General features: G+C 37.4%; 1 protein-coding gene across 2 annotated transcripts in view; it reads right to left on the bottom strand.

Moving 5' to 3' along the window:
• LOC102581244 (kinesin-related protein 4) overlaps window positions 1-24,643 on the bottom strand; it is a 52,955-nt gene that overhangs the window by 20,840 nt on the left and 7,472 nt on the right. For both annotated transcript variants that reach the window (XM_006340040.2, XM_006340041.2), the window contains exons 10-14: window positions 13,283-13,363; window positions 12,974-13,042; window positions 12,830-12,889; window positions 12,600-12,761; window positions 12,330-12,386 (exon numbers count right to left, since the gene is read on the bottom strand). In XM_006340040.2, the coding sequence (XP_006340102.1) occupies window positions 12,330-12,386; window positions 12,600-12,761; window positions 12,830-12,889; window positions 12,974-13,042; window positions 13,283-13,363 (429 nt within the window). The remainder of the gene's footprint in view (window positions 1-12,329; window positions 12,387-12,599; window positions 12,762-12,829; window positions 12,890-12,973; window positions 13,043-13,282; window positions 13,364-24,643) is intronic.

Genomic DNA, 24,643 nt, shown 5'->3' with positions numbered 1-24,643 from the left:
TCTGCGCTCCGTCTCTTCACATGTCCAAACCATCTCAGTCTCGCTTCCCTCAGCTTGTCCACCACAGAGGCCACTCCCACCTTCTCCCGGATAACCTCATTCCTAATCTTGTCGCTCCTAGTGTGCCCACACATCCATCTCAACATCCTCATCTCCGCAACATGCATTTTTTGGACATGTGCGTTCTTGACTGGCCAACACTCCGCTCCATACAACAAGGCCGGTCTAACTACCACTCTGTAGACCTCTAAAAGATAAAATTTTTAGTCATTATATATTAAACTAATATAACTTCATGAATAATGAATTTTATTTTTAGCATCAAACTTGACTAGAAAAGGAAAATATTAAAAAATTTATGCGGGGCAGGTCTATGTGGGGCGGGTTGAAAATGAAAAAATTGTTATGTGGGGCGGAGCAAGGCGGATTAATTTTTTTGCAGGTTAAGCTCAACCCGCCCCGCACTGCCCCATTATCATCCCTAAGAATCATTGAAAAAGTTCTTGTGAGTTTGCTGGAAAGATTTGAAGCAAGGATCTCTTCACTCAAAGATTCGAAGGATCTCACAAAAATGTCACCTTCAGAGCTTGTACATGCTTTCAAGCTCAAGAGCAGAGAAGATCCTTGAGGCTAGAAGAAGTTACTGAAACTGCTCTTCAAGCCAAGTTCAAAAGGAAGATGCAAATGCAAAATGAAGGAAGAATATCAGATACTTCTACTAATTTTAGGGGAAAAAACCAAGGTGATTCTCGCAACAGAGCCAAGAAGAAAGAAAACTTCCCACCGTGTTAGTTCCGCAGAAAAACCAATCATAAAGAGGATGATTGTTGGTTTAAAGGGAAGAAACCGCCTTTTCAATGTAGATATTGCAACAAGCCTGGCCATGTTGAAAGATCTTGCAAAGTGAAGAAGGTGAACTGCCAACAAACTCCAAAAGCCAACATTTCGGAAGTTGAGGACCAGGAGATGTTTGTGTTTACAACAATGGTAGCAACGAGATAGGATGATGAAAGCACCTGGTTTTTGGACAGTGGTTGCACTCAACACATGACCAGCAAACAAGAATATTTTACGAAGTTGGAATCTGCCAAAGGCCTTGTCAAGTTAGCAGATAAAAGCAAGCTGGCAATTGTTGGTAAAGGAACTATGGCAATTGAATCTCCCAAAGGTATTAAATTTATTCAAGATGTTTTGTTGGTGCCTGATCTGGACCAAAATCTATTAAGTGTTGGTCAAATGCTAGAACAAGACAATATTTTATTGTTCAAAGATAGAAAATGTGTTGTTTCTGAACCTAGTGGGCAAGAAGTGATTACTGTTGAAATGATAAAAAAAAAGTTTTCCTTTGAATTGGAACTCAAATTCTGAGAAAGTTTATCGAAGTAGTAGATGTGAGCAGGATTCAAAATTATGGCACAAAAGACTTGGCCATTATAACTTGAAATCAATTCAATGTGCTCAAAAGCATGATTTAGTGAAAGACTTGCCTGAACTTGAGTTGTGTTCAAATGTGTGAGGAAGCTGTCAACTAGGAAGCACACAAATTGCCTTTTCAAAGTCATCAACATGGAGGGCAAGTGAGAAGTTACAATTGGTCCATTCTGACATTTGTGGATCGATGAGAACTCCTTTGCTCAATGGCAGCAAGTATTTTATTCTTTTTATAGATGATTTCACTAGAATGACTTGGGTATATTTTCTTAAGCAAAAGCTTGAAGAGTTTGTTGTTTTTAAGAAGTTCAAAGCTTTTTGTGAAATCAAAGTTGTTGAGAACTCTCAGAACAGACAATGGAAAGGAGTATATTTCAGGTGAATTTCATTTGTTTTGTGATGAAATTGGAATCGAGCATCAATTTACTATCACTTACTGTAACACTTGACAAAATTCCATGTTAAAGAACCAAACTATTCGCTTGGACTGGGTAATGTCTTACTTGCACATGTGTGTTAAGGTCCATTCCCAAGCGTAGGAAGTTTATCCAATATGATTTAAGGTCATAGCCTCATAGGGGACCTCTAGCACTAAGTTGAGTTCATAGTTTTCCTACCATCTAAGTTTTCGCATGAGTTCATGTAAAGGTCAACTTCAAACGACCATATCTCTCAGCATATAAAGAGTTAGGTGTCCCATGACCTATCAAATTAAAAGTCTACGAGTCTTCTTTCCAATACCACCAAGATTGCATCAATTCGAGTTTAGAGTAAAAAGTTATGATCGTTTATCAGAGACACTCCTAGCAGAGATTTCAAAACCTGAGCTTTATGGGTCCAATCTACGGACCGTAGATTGAGCTCGTGAAACGAAGTCCAGAAACTTGATTTTTCAATCTGTTTTTTACAGATCCAATCACAGGTCGTAAATAAGACTCATAAAATGAACTTCTAAAACTTAAAATTTCAGCCTTAATTCCACGGATGGGATCTACGGTTAGTAGATCAAACCACAACCTGTAGATGGCCTCGTGGAATGTTCCGACAGCTTTTCAGTTCAGGTTATTTTGGTCTTTTGCCAGTCTTTCAACTCCCAACCACGACGTTTTGGCCCCTATCCTAAGTGGGATTAAGGGGAAATCAGTCGACTAAACCTTCCAATTCACACCCAAGACTCAGACAATCAAATTCGATACGTTCTAAGTTCCCTCAAGCAAGAAACTAGGGTTCTTCATCTTCAAGCTTCAGTTCAAGGATTCAAGCTAGGGTTTTCATTCTTGGTATGTGAGATTTCATCAGTAGGGTTCACTTTCACCCATTAAGTCCCAAAGAAAACATTATTTCCTCAGCTAATGATTCTACAAAGTTTAGGGTTCCATGAAATATATGATTTTTATCCTATTCCAGTTCTTCTTCATGGGTAGTCTTTTATTACATATTCTTACTTACAATTCAGTATAAATACATAGTTATTTCCATGAGCCCTCAGCTTAAGAGAATTTTATGTTTTTGACCCCATGATAGTCAGATGGCATCTTTATTTAGAATACAGAAATTCATCATGATCAGTTCAATACTCAATTTTTCAATTATAAGATGCTTTTAGATAAAGTGTCTATCAATTCAATATCAGTTTGTAGTATTTATGATCTATTCAGTTTACCAGTATTATTCAATTTATCAGTTTAAATTCAGTTGGGAGCATTACTTGGCACCGAGCAGACATAGGTATGAAGGCTCACTCGTTAGTTTAGGACTGAGGCCTTTAGTAGGTCTCTCCAAGTCCTAGAACTACGTGCCACTGTAGGTTAAAGGTCACCCGTCAGATCAGGATTGACTCCTTAGTCCTTTTGGACATTAGTTTATAGGACCCACGTCAATATTGTGCCTACCCTTGGCAAGGTATAGAACGTCATCCCAGCTGGGGTACAGGTTGGACTCCATCTAGATAACGCAGTATGTCAGTTGTTAGTGTCTCCCACAATCCATCTTTCAGATTATTGCATTGACCTTGCATTCAGTTATTTCAGTTTTAGTATGTACCAGTTGCATGTTTTACCATTTGGTTATTGCATCAGTTCATGTATTTCAGGTATTTCAGTTTCCTGTTCAGTTCAGCATCTTAGATTTATCATGTCCAATAATTAGAATTGTGATGCATGTCTTACTAACTGCATACTCTTTGCACTATATTGTTTTATATATAATGTCAAGACGCACGGTATCCAGTTTGCGGTTAGTATGCTATTGTCAGCTCAGCAGTGTTTGTTGAGTCCTCATCTTTCAAGGACAACCTTTACATTTATTCCGGTTTCAGTTTTCAAATAGTTAGAGTTAGTTAGGAGCTTGTCCCAACAACTCATTTCAATAGAGGCTTTTGTGAGAAATATATGAGAAAAATATTATTGAATTGTTGTTCTAATTATTACATAGAGAACCCTATTTATAGACACTATAATACAATTCCTTACCAAATAGGAGACAATAAATTATTCTCATTTTGTGTAGGATTGTGTATACCTATTCCATTTTAACACTCCCCTTCAAGCTGGTGCATACAAACTATATGTATCTAGCTTGTTACAAATGTAATTAATACAAGGACCGGTGAGGGACTTGGTGAAGATATCTGCAAGTTGATCATTTGACTTCACAAATTTGGTAACAATATCTCCTGAGAGTATCTTTTCACTGACATAGTGACAATCAATCTCAATGTGCTTAGTCCTCTCATTAAACACTGGATTTGATGCGATATGAAGGTCGCTTGATTATCACACACAAGTTCCATATGACCGGTTTCTCCAAGCAACTGTTTGATCCAAACTAGCTCACAAGTTGCTATAGCCATTGCTCGATATTCTGCTTCTGCACTGGATCGAGCAACCACACTTTGTTTCTTACTCTTCCATGACATCAAATTACCTCCTACTAAAACACAATATCCGGATGTAGAACGTCTATCAAAGGATGATCCTGCCCAATCAGCGTCTGTATATCCGATGATATGTTCATGGCCTTGATCCTTGAAGAGTAGTCCTTTACCAGGAGCTGACTTTATATATCTCAGAATACGAACAACTGCATCCCAATGACTATCACAAGGAGAAGTCATAAACTGACTTACAACACTCACATGAAAAAAGATGTCTGATCTAATCACCGTCTATACCTTTCAGGATTACTGAGTTGCTCCCCCTGTCCTGGAAGCAGTTTAACATTCGGATCCATAAGAGTGTCAATGGGTTTACATCTCATCATTCATGTCTCCTCAAGAATGTCTAAAGCATACTTGCGTTGAGAAATAACAATACCTGATCTAGACTGAGCAACCTCAATACCTAGAAAATACTTCAGTTTGCCGAGGTCTTTAGTTTGGAAATGCTAAAAGAGATATTGCTTCAAATTAGCGATACCAACTTGATCATTGCCAGTGATAACGATATCATCAACGTAAACAACCAAATAAATACACAGATTTGGTGTTGAATGCCAATAAAACACAGAGTGATAAGCTCCACTACGAGTCATGCCAAACTCCTGAATTACTGTGCTGAACTTTCCAAACCAAGCTCGAGGAGACTGTTTCAGACCATAGAGTGACCGACGCAGTCGACATACAAGGCTACTAGACTCCCCCTGAGCAACAAAACCAGGTGGTTGCTCCATATAGACTTCTTCCTCAAGATCACCATGCAGAAAAGCATTCTTAATGTCCAACTGATGAAGAGGCCAATGACGAACGGCAGCCATAGATAGAAAAAGACGGACAGATGCTATTTTGGCCACAGGAGCGAAAGTTCACTATAATCTAGCCCAAATATCTGAGTATACCCTTTGGCAACAAGGCAAGCCTTAAGCTGATCGACTTGACCATCTAAACCAATTTTGACCGCATAAACCCAACAACAGCCAACAGTAGACTTACCTGTAGGAAGGGGGACAAGTTCCCAAGTACCACTCGAATGTAAAGCAGACATCTCATCAATCATAGCCTAGCTCCATCCAGAATGAGAAAGTGCTTCTCCTATAGTCTTAGGGATGGAAATAGAGGACAAAGATGATACAAAGGCATAATGGGGTGAAGATAAACGATGATAACTCAAGAAAGTATAATGTGGATTAGTATTTCGAGTAGATCGTATACCTTTTTGAAGTGTAATCGATTGGCTAGCAGAAGGCAAGGCCGCAGTGGGAGCAGGGTCCGGCGCATGACATGAATCATTTGAGACTATTGCTGGACGCGGACGCCGATGCTAAGTGAGAAGTGGTGGCACTACAACTGGAGATGGAGAAGTAACTGTAGGTCCCTCAAAAGTTGGTACAGGCAAGACCTGAGGTATGGGCAAGACCTCAGAGACATCAGGATGATCAGAAGATGTGTAGTAAGGTTGAGATTCAAAGAATGTTACATCGGCTGACATAAGATATCAGCAGAGATCATGTGAATAGCAACGATAACCTTTTTGAACTCGAGAGTAACCAAGAAAGAAACATTTAAGAGCACGAGGGGATAATTTATCTTTTCCAGGGGCTAAGTTATGAACAAAGCATGTGCTTCCAAATACACGAGGAGGGATAGAATAGAGATGTGACTGAGGATACAGTATGGAATGTGGAACCTGATTCTGAATAGAAGATGAGGGCATTCTATTAATTAAATAACAAGATGAAAGGACTGCATCTCCCCAAAAACGCAGCGAAACATGGGATTCAATAAGGAAAGTGTGAGCAATTTCAATGAGATGCCTATTCTTTCTTTCTGCTACACCGTTTTGCTGAGGAGTGTATGGACAAGATGTTTGATGAATAATTCCTTGGTGAGACATAAACTTCTGAAATTGGGATAATAAGTATTCTAAGGCATTATCACTACGAAAAGTACGAATAGAAACACCAAACTGATTTTGTATTTCAGCAAAGAAACTTTTGAATATAGAAAATAACCCAGAACGATCTTTCATTAAGAAAACCCAAGTACATATCGAATAATCATCAAAGAAACTAACAAAATAACGAAATCCTAAGGTGGAACTGACTCTACTAGGACCCCAAATATCATAATGAACTAATGAAAAAATAAACTCTGAACGACCCTCAGTACCACGTGAAAATGTGGCACGTGTGTTTCCCAAGTTGACACGACACAATCTAATTTGGATAAACTAGATAAACTAGGCACCATCTGTTGCAGTTTAGATAGACTCAGATATCCCAAACGTTTGTGAATGAGGTCTGGAGGATCTGTACTGGAGCATGTTGTGAAGGAATTTGAAGAGGTAAGATAGTAAAAGCCTTGTGATTCATGTCTTGTATCAATCATCGGTCCCGTACTGCGGTCCTGCATGTGAAAAAAATCATCAAAAAAGGTTATGCTACAATGTAGGGCACGTGTCAAACGACTAACAGATGCCAGATTAAAAGGAGAACCAGGGACATAAAGAACAGAGTCTAGAGTGACAGAAGATAGGGGTGTGGCTTTTCCAACTCCTTTTGGTTTTGTTTGGATCTCATTGGCCAAAGTAATAGCAGGAAGAGATTGTGAATAAACAATATATGACAGAAGTGATTTGTTACCATAAATATGATCAAAAGCGCCCCAGTCCATGAGTATTAGACTATGAAACACAAGCAAAAGAATTACCTGCAATAGCAACATCATGTTGAACCGAAGCTACTTGTGGAGACGTTTGCTTACTTGCTCGATATTGAAGGAACTCATCATATTCTGATTGATGGTCGATCAGACAGAGCAACAAATGCTTCTTGTGGAGATGTCTGCTTAATTGCACGATTTCGAAGGAACTCATTATATTCCTTTAGAGCAACAGGATCATAACTGGGTGGTGGACCATGCAAATTATGACATGTGTCACGAGTGTGTCTAGACTTATGACAATAACTACACTTGGATCGAGGTTTTCCAAGACGACCTCCTCCTCGTCGATTCTCCATAGATTGATATGCTCACTTTTCTATGGTTTGAGATGCGAGAGCAGATGAGTCAATAGTTGGTGATGAAACTACATTGTGGCTGGGAGGCGCAGCCAGATGAAGTAGACGAGAGAATAATTCATCAACTGTAGGAATTGTAGGACTAGCTAAAATTTGATCATGCACTGAATCATGGTCAGTAGGAAGTCCAGCAAGTGTAAGAACTAGAAACAATGTTTGCCTGTGCTCTTGCTGTTTTTGCACATTCGTAGTGACTGGCATCCATGTTTCAAATTCCTCCATGACTGCATGTACTTGTCCCAAGTAGGTGGACATATCTGATTCTTGTTTCTTTAAGTTGGTCATACGAGATATCACATCATAGAATCGAGATGTCATTAGTGTATAAAGCATGAGCCTTTTCTCAAACTGAATAACATGTTTGGAATGGACGGAACAAAGGCATCAACTTGGAATCAATAGATCGCCATAGGAGATTACATAATTGAGCATCAACCTTCTCCCATTGTGCTTTGGCTTTTGCATCTTCCACACTAGCCTTTGTCTTTTCATCTACCACACAAGCAATGTTCATTAAGTGATCTTGGACACCTTGACCCTTGCAACCACAACTCAACCGAGGAAGCCCAAGCTAAATAGTTTGAGCTTCCCATTAACGGTTCTGAAGTGATCATAGGGCTTGAACTTCCAATTCCTATAGTCTTGGAGCCAAAAGTATCAATCCCGAAAGACATGTTGTGAAATTAGAATATGTAGCCAAAAAAAATAAATAAAAATAATAATTAAAAACAGTAATGAGATTATTATTTTTGTCGGAATCTGGAAAAGAAATAGGGTTGTTGCCGGAAAAGTAGATCTAATTGCCAAATATTGGTCGGAATCAGGAAAAAAATATATGGGCAGCCTCGGAATGAAGAGGCGACCGCACTGGAAAAAGAAAAAAGTTGAAAAAGTGGCCGTTACAGAATGCTCGCGCCGGCGCGTGGACCTGACAAGCTCCCCGGAGAATTTCTTCCGGCGGCGCGTGAGGGCGCGTATGGCAGTTGTTTCCGATGAGTTTGACTGGGCTTTGCTCGCCGGGGATTTCCGCACCTAGTGGTGTTGTTGATTTTCGAAAAACAATGACGAAAAAATTAATTACTCGGACAGCCACTTTGGTTACCGGAAAAACTGTACAGTGGTGACAGCTGATTTCGAAGGGATATTTTTTCTCACAATTGCTCTGACACCATGTGAGAAATATATGAGAAAAATATTATTGAATTTTTGTTCTAATTATTACATAGAGAACTCTATTTATAGACACTATAATACAATTCCTTACCAAATAGGAGACTATAAATTATTCTCATTCTGTGTAGGATTGTGTATACCTATTCTATTCTAACAGCTTTCAGATAGACAGTCAGACAATAGTATCATTTTTATATCGTATTCAGATGAACTCACCCTCTTTGAGTATTAAGTTTATATTTCAGACTGCTTACTTATCTTAGTATTAAGCCAAACCATGGGTTAGTTTGGGTCACTTGTGGCTCTAAGCATCTTATTACGACTAGGTAGTAGTGTCGGGTCATGACACTTACTCACCGCAACAAAGTGGAGTTTCTGAAAGGAAAAATCGATCTGGTCTTGAGATGGCCAAGTTTTTGATTTTTTAGAAAAAGTTGCCAAAGTGTTTTTGGGCAAAGGTGGTAAACACATCGATTTATTTGCAAAATAGACCACCAACAAGGGTCGTGGATGGAATGACACCAGTTGAAGCTTGGAATTGCATAAAACCATCAATTAGACATCTTAAGGTGTTTTGCTCATTGTCTTATACTCATGTATTAGCTGTTTAAATGGAGCAATCTTGATGAAAAAGTTGAAAAAGGAATTTTGGTTGGTTATAGCTCTATCTCTAAGGACTATAGAATTTAGAATATTGAACCTAGGTAAGTTTTTATACGTAGAGATGTGAAGGTGGATGAAGATGCTTATTGAGATTGGAATATCTCTCAAGTCAAAAAGATGGATGTTGAACCTCCTTTACAAGATTCAAATGAAGCCGTGGAAGCAAAGAATGATGAAAAAATTTTTGTTAGAGGTACTAGACCTTTGGTAGAAATTTATGAAAGATGCAATCTTGTTGTCCAGGAACATTCAATTTTTCAAGATACCAGTGGATAGAAGAATGGAAACGAGCACTGAAGGAAGAAATAGCCATGATTGGGAAGAACGAGACATGGAAACTCATTGACAAACCTGAAACTAAGCAAGTTATTGGAGTTAAATGGATGTACAGGGTGAAGTTGAATGCGGATGGATCTCTCAACAAGCACAAAGCAAGGCTGGTCGTTAAAGGTTATTCTCAACAGCCTGGAGTTGATTACTCGAATACTTTTGCACCTGTTGCAAGGATGGACACCATCAGAATTTAGATTGCATTGGCAGCACAAATGAAGTGGAAAATCTGGCATTTAAATGTCAAATCTGCCTTCTTGAACGATTCTCTAGAAGAGGAGATTTATGTAGCTCAACTCGAAGGTATTGTAGTTCAAGGAAGTGAAGGTAAGGTGTATAAGCTTCAAAAAGCTCTATATGGGTTGAAGCATGTTCCAAAGGCTTGGTACAGAAGAATCGATGCTCAATTGTGCAACCAAGGTTTCCAAAAAAGTGACAATGATGCTACAATTATGTGAAGACATTTTCTAATGATGGCTCATTAATTGTTTCTTTATACATTGACGATTTGCTTGTTACAGGCAGTGATGAGCAAGGGTTGCAGAGGTTTAAAGTGAAAATGGAGAAACAATTTGAAATGTCAGATTTGGGAGAGATGAGGGCCGGAAGTATACCAATCAGAGGTTGGAATTTTTCTCAATAAGAAAAAGTATGCTTTGGATATTCTGAAAAAAATCAGAATGCAAAATTGCAAACCAGTTCCTACACCATTGGTTTTGAATACAAATTTTCAAAGGAAGATGGAGCTGAAGAGTGTGATGCTTCATTTTATAGAAGTTTGATTGGAAGTCTCTTGTACTTGATGGCTTCAAGACCTGATTTAATGTATACTGCTAGTTTGCTTTCAAGATTTATGCAAAGTCCCAATGACATTCATTTTGCTGCTGCGAAAAGAGTGCTTAGGTACTTAAAAGGAACTGTACAACTTGGAAAATGGTTTAAACCAGTTGAAGAACGTGTTTTGCTTGGCTTTGTTGATAGCGATTGGGATGGAAATATGAGCAATATGAAGAGCACTACTGGCTATGCTTTTTCCTTGGGTTCTGGTGTGTTTTCATGGAATTCAAAGAAGCAAGAAATAGTGGTGCAATATACTGCAGAGGCAGAGTATGTAGCAGCATCTACAGTAGCTAATAAAGCTATTTGGTTGAAGTATTGAGACATTTACAGTTATTGTTTCTTTTTAATTTAGTACTTTATTCCTGAAATTCAGTTATTTAGTTGAGGTAGAATAGGAATTTATTTAGTTAACTATAAAATAGGAATCTTTCATCTATTTATTTTCCATGGCGTAAATGAATAAAATAAGCTGAAGATTTTGACTTGCGTATTCTTTCCTCTTTTCTGTAGAACATTAATGATAAATATATCAAAGAATTGTCACAAAAAATCAAACAAGGCTGGTAAGCATTATATTGTAAACTACCAGAGAAGTTAGTGTTATGAAGCAAAACTTGGAGGGAGGTCTCTGAAATTATCCTTATCAATTATTATTGATGTACACATCTAACCTGTTTGGCCTAGCTTTTGGGAAGCCTAAAGTGCTTATTTTTTTCAAAAAGTGCTCATTTAAAAAAAAAATTAAAAAAGTTTGACCAAGTTTTTGGAGAAACTATGTTCTTCTAAGGAGTAGCAGAAGTTGTTTCCCCCAAAGTACTTTTTTGAAAAGCACTTTTGAGGAAAATGCACTTAGACGCACTTCTAAAAACTTGGTCAAGCACTAATTATTGATCAAAAGTGCTTTTAAAATTTAATTGCCAGGCACAAACTACTTCTCATGCTTGGTTAACTTTTTGCCAATGAATTACGTTTTTATCATAAAAGATTTGAGAAAGAAGATATTTTATAAAATAAATTAATTAGAAGAGTATTTTATTTAGAAAAAGGAAAATTACTCATGTTGCAACTCTTTTACATTAATAATAAGTATGTTAAAACAATTGTTGTAAAGAAAATCAAAAACAATGGAAGTAAACATAATATCGTATACCACAAGAGAAGTTAGTATTACGAAACAAAACTTGTAGGGAAGTCTCTAAAATTATTACTATCAATTATTACAGCAACAACTACATACTCGGTGTATTCCACAGCTGGGGTCTACGGAGAGTAGAGTGTACGCAGACCTTACCTCAACCCCGTGGAGTAGAGAGGTTGTTTCCGAAAGACCCTCGGCTCAAGGAACTATCACTAGCAATTATTATATATGTATAATACATCATAGTTGGTTAACTTCTTCATTTTCTTGAATTTCATCACTTGTATGCTCAAGTAGCTTTAATTGAGAGTTGAGACTAGTATAGATTCAAGCTTGCTTTCTGAAATAAACACTACACTACATAGAGTATTAAAACATCCCTTTGCAAAGAGTGTTAACCATCCTTAATGAGTTTATGCACAGTGTCCTAACAACAAAATGACCATTAAAACCAACAATTTATCTAACTGATGCGCTTAAGCATTAATTAGAAACTATCAAGTACTCTGAGGCAGTCGAATCATACACCAAATAACACCATTGATGCAGATTTATAGCCTAGTATAATGCAGATTGTGATGCAGGTTTGAGAACACACGGTCAATAATCAGATATCCATAAAATAACAAAAAGAAGTTCATATTGCTTCATGAACCAACTGCTCCTATGTAGTCTTCAAAGAAATTGACGCAACAAAAGATAATGTATGGTAACACTACCAACAAAAATTAAATCTCACCTCCTTCAAAGCCTCCCTTGAAAGGTTACCTGGACACCATGTATATCGCCGTTTATCCTACAATGCAGAAGATAAAACATCAACTTAATCACAAGAGAACATTTCCCACTCTTTGTTTCTTTAGTTCTTAGGGGAAAAAAAACTTAATCACCAGAGAAGGGCAGTAAAAAAACTATCAGCATGTTGAAATCACACTCTCAAATAGTAGTGCTTCTAGGAGGGATTCAAAAGCAAGCACAGCCATGAAAAGATAGAAATTGACTAACTCACCTTTTTATAGGTATCACGACCCTCAACCCTATTTGAGCATAGCACCATAGAACTCAAGTTCTGAATTTTTTTCGCTTGCTCTTGTAGCCTCTTCTCCCTTTCAGCTTGAGCTTTCTTTTCCTCCTCCAATTCTAATGTAATCCGTTCCCGCTCCAATTCGCTCTATTAAAACTTAACACCTTTGAGACTCACAAAATTTCCAAAGCTACTATAAAGTAATCATCACAAACCTTCAGCAAAGTATTCCGAAGATTCAATATTTCTTCATCAGGATGTTCCGAATGTGACGCCTTCAATGGTTTCAAAAGTATAGGTTGGTTAACTTATCAATGCAACCACTTCAAAATAACAAACGACGTGACTGTTTGCACAACCTGCAATTTAGCTCGCAAATCCTCAATCTCCTTCTTTTGACGCTTGAGCAATGCAGCATCAGTCAGTATCTGGAATAAAATAGATAGGTTAAGAGGCAACCATAAGTGGGATTGTGTAAAGGTAAAAAGAAAGTACAAACCAGAAGTAACTCAAACTAACAGCAGACATGAGTAAGAGACATAAAGATAGCTGAGTGATCGACTTGCTTTCTGGTGCAAGAACTAGGCATGCACTTTGGATTCCATATGAAAATTGTTTGAAGTAATGAAAAGATATCATTGAGTGCAGAATGCAGTTAAATATCCAACCTCATTCACATGAACACAGTTTGTAACACGCAATGCCCGGCTTGCGAATTGAAGACTACTTTTAGTCTCGTCAGCATGAATCTGGCATCAAGGAAAAAATGTATTATTAAAATAGAGCAAAAAAACTGTCAGCATAAACCAAGCATCAAACATAAAGCCTCATAAAAAACCTAACGCAGAGAAAAAGATGAAAGAAACAAGAATCATAAACACATGGTCACCCAAGCATAATTTACAAAATGGTTCACAAGTACAATATGTGATGTAAAGAAAGTTCTGCATGCGACAAAGGCGGTCCCATTTCATATTTACCATGGTTAGGGCTAATTGAAAGGTACTCAAGCCCTTCAAATTGAAAAATGAGATTAGACAGAATGAACCAGAGACATTCTGTAACACCCCAGAAGCTATAAAGTCCAAAATCAGATCAAGAAAAGTTGAAAGTTCAAAAATCTAAGTCTGCAGAAATATTTTGTAGTTTAAGAACACCATCAACGGGCCGTAAAAGGAATTAAGGACCGTAGATGGGACCCGTAGATCAAAGTTCAGAAACAGGAAATTTTCCCTGAGTTTTACGGGTCATAGATGGTCTTGTAAATCAAGTCTTGAAACTTGGAAATTTTCCTGAGTTTTACGGACCATGTTTATGGCATGTAGTTGGATCGACAGACCGTAAATAGGGTCTATAGATGAAAGTTGTTGATTTGTAAATATCTAAGTGTGATCAGCTATGATTTTGTAGAATTTAAATTGATCTTATAAAATCATATATGATATGCTATTGAATAGGTTAGGATATTAGATCAATAAAATCATCCCTTGATTCTCAAATCTGCCAGAATCAAGGGATTCGATAGCTAGATAGTTTGGTTTTCAATACTATAAATTTGTATCTCTATGGATGAATAACATTGTACAACTTCGGTACCAAAACTTACATGGTATCAGAGCAACTTCATTCTTGTGTTGCTTATGACTAAAACAGCATTTACTGGGTTACGTCACCCAGCGACATCGATAGAAGCCGAGAGTTCTATTAACAAAGTTCCAATGAACCAAGGCAGCGATTCTTCTCATTTTTCTTTTCAGCTTACCTCTCACAAGCTGAATGGAAAGAATTATTTGGAATAGGCGCAATTTGTCCGTTTGGCAATTGATGGCCGAGGAAAACTTGGACACTTGACTGGAGAAACGTGAAAGCCTGAACCAGGAGACCCGAAAATGAACGCCTGGAGATCAGAAAACTCGATGGTAATCACTTGGCTACTAAACTCCATGGATCCTGCCATAGGTAAGCCATATTTGTTTCTTCCCACTGCTAGGGATGTTTGGGAGACTGTTAAAGAGACTTATTCTGATTTAGAGAATGCTTCTAAGATTTTTGAATTAAAAATTAAATTGGGGAAAGCTAGGCAGGGGAAGAGAGGTGTTACTATTTAGTATAATGAGATGGTTTACCTATGGCAAGAATTAGATCAATGCTATAATGATGAATGGGAGTGTCCTAAGGATAGCATGAAAGCAATGAAAAAGGAAGAAAATGAGAGAGTTTATCTATTTCTAGCAGGGTTGAACCAAGAATTCGATGAGCTTCGTTCTCGAATTCTTGGAAAAAACCCACTGCCCACTTTGAGAGAAACTTCTTCTGAGATTAGGCAAGAAGAAACGAGGAATATTATGCTAAAATAGATCCCAATCTGGAAACAAAAAATATAGATTCTTCTGCGCTAGTTGCTGCGAAAAATGAAAATGACAGGAAAAAGAAACCATGGTGTGATTTTTGCAAAAAATACTGGCACACTCGTGAGACTTGTTGGAAAATCCATGGGAAACCGTCTAATCGGAATTTAAAAAGGGCACACAACCATGGCAGCCAGGTCTTTCAATGTACCAGCGAAGAATCAGGGCTGAAATCTTCTCTAGAAATGCCACCATTCACCAAGGAACAATTGGAGCTACTGCACAAACCTCTCCAACCTCAACTCCAAATCAGTAAACCTGATCCTCCTACTCCTACATGTTCTTTTTCCCAAGCAGGTAATGTACCTTCTGGTTTTTTTAGTACAAATTACTAGTATTAGTTCTTGGATCATAAATTCAGGGGCCAGTGATCACATGACATGGAATTCCCATTTTTTCTCGACTTACATTCCATCCGCAGGAAATAAAAAAGTTAAAGTTGTTGATGGTTCCTTCTCAGCAGTTGCTGGAAAAGGGACAGTCAATCTAACCCCTTTTTTGACTCTTGTTGATGTCCTTCATGTTCCAAAATTGTCTCATAATCTTTTGTCCATCAGCAAATTGACTCAAAACCTACCCTTCGGGGTGGCCCAGTGGTTTGAGCTTGAGACTTCCATGTTGGAGGTCTCAAGTTCGAAACTCCTTGCCAGCGAAAGCAAGGGGTTTGTCTTCTGGGTCGAGCTCGTCGCACCAGGCTTGCCTAGTGCGGGTTACCTCTCCTATGTGGTTTGCGAGCTATTGCATAGGAGCGGGGGTTTTACCCTGTGCGCACCCAAAGGGTAGCGGCTGCGGGTTTCCCATGTCATCAAAAAGAAAATTGACTCAAAACCTTAATTGCCATGCTATCTTTGACTCTTTTTCATGTGTATTTCTGGACAAGGTCTCGGGGAGGATGATTGGCAATACTAAAGAGTCTGAAGGTCTCTATTTTCTTGAAGATGGTGACAATTCAATAAATCTAAGTTCAACTTGTTTGAACTCTGTTCTAGTTGATAATAAAGTCATGTTATGGCACTATAAACTTGGTCATCCTAGTTTCCATTATTTAAAGCTCTTGTTACCTCAGTTGTTTATGAATAAAAGTGCATCCTCCTTTGAGTGTGAATTTTGTGAAATGGCTAAACATAGACGTTCATCTTTTTCTTCCCAAAAATATCATGCAACAAAACCTTTTAAGTTGATCCATAGTGATGTTTGGGACCTTCTAGGGTAGCAACTTTAAATGGAAAAAGATGGTTTGTGAGTTTAATAGATGATCACACTAACTAACTTGGGTGTACATAGTGAAAGACAAAGGAGAAGTAAAACATATGTTTGAGGCTTTTTATGTTATGGTTGAGACACAATTTCATGAGAAGATTCAAATATTTCGTAGTGATAACAGGAGAGAGTTTTTCAATGACCAGCTAGGCAGTTTTCTTCACTTCCATGGGAATAGTGCACCAAAGTTCATTTCCTAATACACCCCAACAAAATGTAGTTGAAAGAAAAAATAGGCATCTTATGGAAGTAACTAGGGCCTTAATGTTCACAAGTGATGTCCCAAAATTTCTTTGGGGAGAAGCTCTTTTAACATCCACCTATCTTATTAATAGGATGTCTTTTCGTGTTCTAGGTTTTAAAACCCCTTTCAGTATGTTTAAGACTTATTTCCCTAATTCTAGATTGACCGCTGACCTATCCTTGAGAGTCTTTAGGTGTAGTGTATTTGTTCATATTTATGATCATAAAAAAAGTAAACTTGACCCACGTGCTAAGAAATGTGTTTTTGTTGGCTATGCCCCTAGTCAAAAGGGATACAAGTACTATGACCCAACTACTAGGAAGATTATTGTCACAATGGATGCCACATTTTTGAATCTCAATTGTTTTTTGGAACTCATCTTCAAGGGGAGAAACATAGAGAATATTTGAGGGATAATAAGGATCCTCTTGACCTCACATGTAAGGAAAAAAATGATCCAGGTTTCATGATAGATACGGGAAATAGTATTTTTGGTAATAACCTAGATAAGGTAAAAGATCCCAACTTAAATATTGAAAATAAGGAAACTGAGACAATGCAGCTTCTTCATGATACAATAAATGACAAGAATAGGGAACAAACAAAGGAATTATAGGTTTATATGAGAAGAAACCATAACCAAGAAAAAGAGATCAAGGACTCTCATCAGAACCAAATGTCCACCCTGCAAGATCTCACTGATACACAAGGTAATTCTATAGAACCTAATTTTGATTTGCCCCTTGTTACTTTAGACCTTGATCTTCCAATTGCTAAACGTAAAGGGGTAAGAAAAGTCACCAACCATCCTATGTCAAATTTTGTGTCATATAGAAACTTGTCCCCTTCCTATATAGCTTTGCTTTCTCAATTATCTGGAATGGAGATACCGAGAAATGTGCAGGATGCTTTGAATGTTCCCAAGTGAAAAGAGGCAATTCTAGAGAAGATGAATGCTCTTGATAGAAATGAAACCTGGGAAATGGTGGAACTACCATGTGGAAAGAAAACAGTGAGTTGCAAATGGGTGTTTACCATCAAATTTAAATCAGATGGGTCCCTGGAGAGGTATAAGGCATGTTTGGTAGCACAAGGATTCACTCAGACTTATGGGATTGACTATCTTGAGACATTCGCTCTAGTTGAGAAGTTGAATTCAATCAGGGTTCTTCTGACCATTGCTGCCAATCTTGATTGTCCCCTTCAACAACTAGACGCAAGAATGCATTCTTGAACGGAACACTTGAAAAAGAAGTCTACATGGATCCTCCTTCGGGATTTGAAGAAAGGTATGTAACTAGAGTGTGCAAGCTAAAGAAATCTCTTTGCGAGCTCAAACAATCTCCAAGAGCTTGGTTTGAGAGGTTTATTCAGTTTGTAAAAAAACAAGGGTACATTCAAGGGCAAGCATATCATACCATGTTCATTCGACACTCTCTTGATGGAAAGACAACTATCCTGATAGTGTATGTCAATGATATCATACTTACAGGAGATGACTTGCCCGAAATGAAAAAAATTTAAAAACAGTTGGCCTCAGAGTTCGAGATCAAAGATTTGGGCCAATTGAAATATTTTCTTGGCATGGAAGTAGCAAGATCAAAAGAAGGCATTATGGTGTTACAAGAAAGTATGTACTAGATCTTCTAAAAGAAACGGGTATGAGTGGTTGTCGTCCAGCTGAAACACCTATTGATCCAATTATGAAATTTGGAAACAAAGAAGGAAATTCAGTTGACCAAAGTCAATATCAGAGACTAGTGGGAAAGTTGATCTACTTATCACACTCGGCCTGATATAGCTTTTGTTGTAAGCTTAGTGAGTCAATTTATGCACTCTCCAAAGGAAGAGCACCAAGAAGCAGTCTACAGGATTCTAAGATATTTGAAAAGTTCACCAGGGAAAGGTTTGTTTTTCAAAAAGGGACAAGATAGGGGCATTGAAAGCTTTACAGATGCAAATTGGGCAGGTTCTACTATTGATAGGAGGTCTACATCAGGATATTGTACTTTTATATGGGAAAATCTAGTGACTTGGAGGAGTAAAAGCAGAATGTTGTAGCCCGTAGCAGTGTTGAAGCTGAATACAAATCTATGGCCCATGGGATCTGTGAAATGATTTGGCTCAAGAAGATGATGGAAGAACTAAAAAAGTTGTTTGTGTTACCAATGAAGTTGTACTGTGACAACAAAGCTGCCATAAGTATTGCTCACAATCCAGTTCAACATGACAGAACAAAGCATGTTTAAACCAAAGTTTGAAATTTTTGTAAGCAAGTTAGGCATGGCAGATATTTACATGCCAACTTGAGGGGGAGTGTTGATTTGTAAATATTTAAGTGTGATCAGATATAATTTTGTAGGATTTTATCTGATATGCTATTTAATAGGTTGGGATATTAGATCAATAAAATCATCCCTTGATTCTCAAATATGCCAGAATCAAGGGATTTGATTGCTAGACAGTTTGGTTTACTATACTATAAATTTGTATTTCTATGGATGAATAATATTGTACAACTTTGGTACCAAAACTTACAAAAATTCAGAAACTTGAATTTTACTCTAGTTTCTATGGACAGGGATCTAAGGTCCGTAGATGGAACCACAGACCGTAGATGGCCTCGTAGAACCTATCAAACTCAATTTCAATCAAGGTCGTTTTAGTCTTTTCCCACTCATTTAATCCCTATACTATGTCGTTTTAACCTATCCTAAGTGGATTAAGGGAAATAAGTCAACCCAACCCCCCCCCCTCATTCACGTACAAACCCCAGAGAATCAAATTCTTCTCATTCAAGGTTCCTCTCAAGCAAGAACTAGGGTTCTTCATCTTTGAGTCTTTGTTCAAGGATGCAAGCTAGGGATTCCATTCCTTGTATGTGGGATTTCATCAATGGATATCCTCTCACCCATATAGTCCCAAAGAAACTCAGTTTCCCAATTAATGAAGCTACAACAATTAGGGTTTTCATGCAAAGTAGGATTTTCACTGTCTTTCACATTCTTCAGCATGAATGGTTTGATAAGGTGTTTTCAAACTAAAATTCAGTATTACTAAATAGTATTTTTGTGAACCCTCAGAACGTAGCTATTTTCATGTCTCGAGATGCATGTCTCAGATTATCAATTTTCATGATTTAGGATGCTTTCAAATAAAGTATCTTTCAGTATTTATCAATCAGTTTATCGATATTCATGAGCTACTCAGTATTTATCAGTTATCAGCATCATTCGATATAATCAGATTATTACTATTTAAGTTTATCAGCATGTTTCCGTTGGGAGTATTACTTAGCACCAAGCAGATTTAGGGATAAAGGTTCATCCGTTAGTTGAAGTCTGAGACTGCCCAAAGTATCTTTCAGTATTTATCAATCAGTTTATCAGTATTCATGAGCTACTCAGTATTTCTCAGTTATCAGCATCGTTCAATATAATCAGATTATTACTATTTAAGTTTACCAGTATGTTTCCGATGGGAGTATTACTTAGCACCAAGCGGATTTAAGGATAAAGGTTCACCCGTTAGTTGAGGACTGAGACTGCCCTAAGTCCCAGAAACAACATGCCACCGTAGGATTATGAGGGTCACCCCTCAAACCAGGACTGACTCCTCAGTTTTTATAGACATTAGCTTAATGGTACCACATTAGCCCAAATTAGCCTTTATACCCTGGCAAGGTTTATTGGGCCCTTTTGATATGATTATACACCAAATTCCATATTGTAGCACACATGGTTATATGTCAATTTATAGTATCTCTCACAGTTCAATCTCAGATGTTTCATGACCTTGTAGTCAGTTTTCAGTTGCATGTTTTACTACTTGATGATTGCATTCATGATTATTCAGTACAACGTTCCATATTCAACATGTTCAGTTATTAAGTTTATCATGCATATCTTACCCAGTGTTCTTTTTTTTTGAGGAACAGGTAATTGTGTATTCACAAAATTCCATCATCCAAGCAATGATAAGAGTGAGCACTTACATCCCATAGGGTAAAAAACAGAAGGCCATAAGAACTAGTCTATGGAGCTTTACAATTTCCCTATAAAATCATCAAAAAGTTCTATATCCCCCACCATATCCTGTTTACACCAAAAATATAGAAGACTAAGGTAATTCATTCTGATTTTTTGAATGTTGTTGCTTTTGTCTTCAAAGCCTCTTGCATTCCTTTCCTTCCACAATGTCCACCAGATGCTTGCAGGGATCAATTCCCACCAGTCCTCTTCTGACTCTCTTCTTCCAATCTCTTTCCAGCAATCTATCATACTTTTAGTAGTTTTAGGAACCACGCAACTCACTCCAAGTATACACAAGAACATGTTCCACAGATTTGCAGCTGTTTTACAGTGTAGAAATAGATGGCTATTTATTTTAGCATCTTGGTCACACATAAAACATCTTGAGCAAATCTGACTACCTCTTCTTTGTAGTACTTCATGAGTCAAACAAGCTTTCCTACAAACTAACCACACGAAACAATAAACTTTTAAGGGGACTTTGGCTTTCCAGATTAGTTTCCAAGGCCAGTTCTTAATCTGCAGTTGGCCAGTATTTCTCCTCCAATAGCATGACTTCACAGTGAACGCACCCTTGCTGCAAACACCATTACCCAGTGTTCTTAATGGCACTCGCCATTCGCCAAAGGCGCTATGGCGAGGCGAGGCGAGCATGTCACGCCATTTCTCAGTGAGGCGCGGCGAGATCAATTAGGCGACGTGAGGCGACGTAATGGCAACCTGAATGGTGGCGCCTTTTAGTTTTAAAATTTTAAAAAGGTCTTGACTTAATAATATTAGTCAAAATTAGGGTTTTTTTTTCATATTTCCATACTTGGGTCAGTCGCGACTTGCATTTCTTCTCCTCAACCTCGCGATCTCTTCTTCTCCTTCGGTCGACTCGCGCGACTTGAAAGGTATGGCCTCTTTTCTTTCTTCTTCTCTTCTTTTCTTCGTTTCTTCTCTTCAGTCCTCTTCTTCTCTACTTTCTTCTTTTCTTCTGTTCAATTTCTTGTGAAGTGAATCTGAAGTTCTGAACTGCCTTCTCAAAAAAAAAGATTTTGAGATACTACTGCTTGCTGCCTTCTCTGCTCTGTTTTCTTCACTGCACTGTTTTTTTCCTCTATTTTCTTTGTTCACTGTAAAATGTTGATGAATGCTACTGCTTTCACTGTGCTGTCTATTATTTTATTTTTTAAAAATAATTCTTCTATAGTAATTAATAGTAATTAATATAGTATCTGTTGTATTGTACAATAGTGAATTCAATGGCGTCGGATGCTAGCAAAAGAGGGACATTAGATGGAATTATAGTACTCGAGGATTAACGAAAGATTCAGTTAATTGTAACTTTTGTGGGAGTACTTTTAATTGTGGTATTACTAGACACAAGCAACATTTAGTGGGTGGTTACAAAAATGTAAAACAATGTTCAACTTGTCCGTCGGCGATTAGAGAAGAAGTAAGGGCTTATATGCAAAATAAAATCGCTAATAATCCGAAATTTCAAGTGAGGCAGCCAGAAGAATATGTTGATATTGATGATGTTGATGATATGGATGAATATGTTGAAATGATGCCTCCCTCCAAAACTCTAAAGATATCTTCTAATGGAGGTGCATCATCCACCGCGCGGAATGTGATGAAAGGCCCTACGAATCTCTATTTTCCACAAAAATCAACACAAAAAGGAGGAGGAATTGATGAAACCAAGAAAATTACTAAGAGAGCGTGTGGTAAGTGCTTTTGCAATATGGATGTATGATGCGGGACTCCCTTTTAATTGTGTCAATTACAAATCATTTGATAAGTTTATTGAGACAATAGGACAACATGGCCCCGGAATGAAGCTTCCTACATTCCATTTAGTTAGAGTTACTCACCTAAAAAGAGAGGTGGAGAAAGTGGAAAAAAATTGTTGATGAACATAAAGTGCAATGGACAAAGTTTGGATGTTCCATTATGATAGACAAATGGACAGCACGAAATGGTAAAATGATCATCAATATTTTGGTGAATTCTTCAATCGGTAGTGTATTTCTTGGTTCTATTGATGCTAGCAATGAATCTACCGATTCCACCAAAATGTACAAGTTGTTTGAAAGCACTATTGAAGGAATTGGACCGGGAAATGTTGTACAAATTGTCACCGATAATGCTAGTGAGAATGTTAAAGCGGGAAGCATGATGATGGGTGCGTACCCACACATTTATTGGACTCCATGTGCCGCTCATTGCATCAACTTGATGTTTGGTGACATATTCAAGGTTAAGCCATATGCTTCCGATAATATCACTCTCCTATCCTCTAACTTTCTTTATAGTCAATATTTAATACTCATTAGCTACTAATTACTATAATCTTACTTTAACAGTTTTAAAAAGGCCCATCAGAATCCATTCTTACATTAGTCAAAGGCCATTGTTGTTAAACTTGATGAGAAAATTCACCAAGGAAAGAAATTTGGTGAAACCGGCCAAGACAAGATTTGCAACGGCCTTCTTGACTTTGAGAGATATGTACATACAAGAAAAAACTTGAGAACTTTAGTCCTCTCAACCGAATGGACTTCAAGTAAATTTGCAAAGGAACTTTGGGGAAAGAAGTTGCCAATCTTATTATTTCTTCCCACTTTTGGGATGATGTTGTTCGAGCACTTACAGTTTGTGGCCCTTTGACAAAAGTGCTTCGTTTGGTGGATGGGGAGAAAAAAACACCAATGGGCTATATTTATGAAGTAATGGATAGAGCCAAAGAAACTATTGCACGGGGTTTTCGTGGAGTTAAGAAGCAATATGAGAAAGTGTTTGAAATTATTGATGCAAGGTGGTCAGACCAACTCCATCGGCCTTTGCATGTTGCTGGCCATGTTTTGAACCCAAGATTGTATTATAAAGCTCAAGAAGAGGGAACTTTACTACAGAGTCTATGGACTGAGTATTATGCATGTGTTGAGAAGATGATCCCCAATTCAACAATACAAGATTTACTAGTCGCTGAGCTTCCTAGGTACAAAATGGCAGATGGACTATTTGGTTGTGGTCCGACTAAAAGAGCTAGAGACACAAGGTCACCGGGTAAGTGAGCTGATTTAGCTCTTACTTACATTATTCGACTTATTTACACTCATTAGCCTCTAAATTGATTTTATTATAGTGGAATGGTGGTCACTATTTGGTAGTGAAACACCAAACTTGCAAAAGTTTGCCATGAAAGTATTAAGCCTAACTTGTAGCTCATCCGGATGTGAGCGAAATTGGAGTGTGTTTGAACACGTAAGTAAAAAAATTATATCCTAATTTCCATATTATATTATTATCAATATCTATTAGTTAATATCTATAACTTATGCGCAGATTCATTCCAAAAAGAGGAATAGGCTTGCACTATCGCGTCTCAATGATCTAGTGTACATTAAGTACAATAGAACATTGAAATGTCATCTTGAGTCTTATTGAGATGATTGCAGAATTTGATCCAATTATCCAATAACATATTCGACGAATCAAACATGATGAAATTCATAATCATTATTTTGGACATAATATACAAAATGAATTAATAAATTTCTTGGCAAGTGAAATTAAGAACAAGATTATTGAAAAAGTTATAAAAACAAAGTATTTCTCTATCATACTTGATTGCACGTCAGATACAAGTCATCAAGACCAAATGTCTTTTATAAATTGGAGTGTAGATATTTCGGCAACTCCAATAAATGTAACCAAATATTTCTTAGAATTTTTAAAAGTGGATGATGCAAGTGGAAAAGGTCTTTTTGAAATTATTTTAGATGAAATAAAATGTATTGGACTTGATACTGATTATTTAAGAGGACAAGGATATGATAACGGGTCTAATATGAAGGAAAAACACCAAGGAGTGCAAAAAATACTTCTTGATATAAATCCTAGATCATTTTATACACCATGTGGTTGTCATAATCTAAATTTGGTACTTTGTGATATGGTTAATTCTTGTACGAAAGCTATATCATTCTTTGGAGTGGTACAACGTATATATTCACTATTTTCTTCGTCTACTAAGCGGTGGAAAATTTTAAAAGATAGTGTACCTAGTTTAACTCTTAAATCATTGTCACAAAC

Source organism: Solanum tuberosum, unplaced genomic scaffold (genome assembly GCF_000226075.1).
Source record: "Solanum tuberosum cultivar DM 1-3 516 R44 unplaced genomic scaffold, SolTub_3.0 scf00016, whole genome shotgun sequence".
NCBI classification, from domain to species: domain Eukaryota; kingdom Viridiplantae; phylum Streptophyta; class Magnoliopsida; order Solanales; family Solanaceae; genus Solanum; species Solanum tuberosum.
The sequence above is the reverse complement of the archived record's forward strand: the minus strand, read 5'-3'. Positions and strand labels throughout refer to the sequence as shown.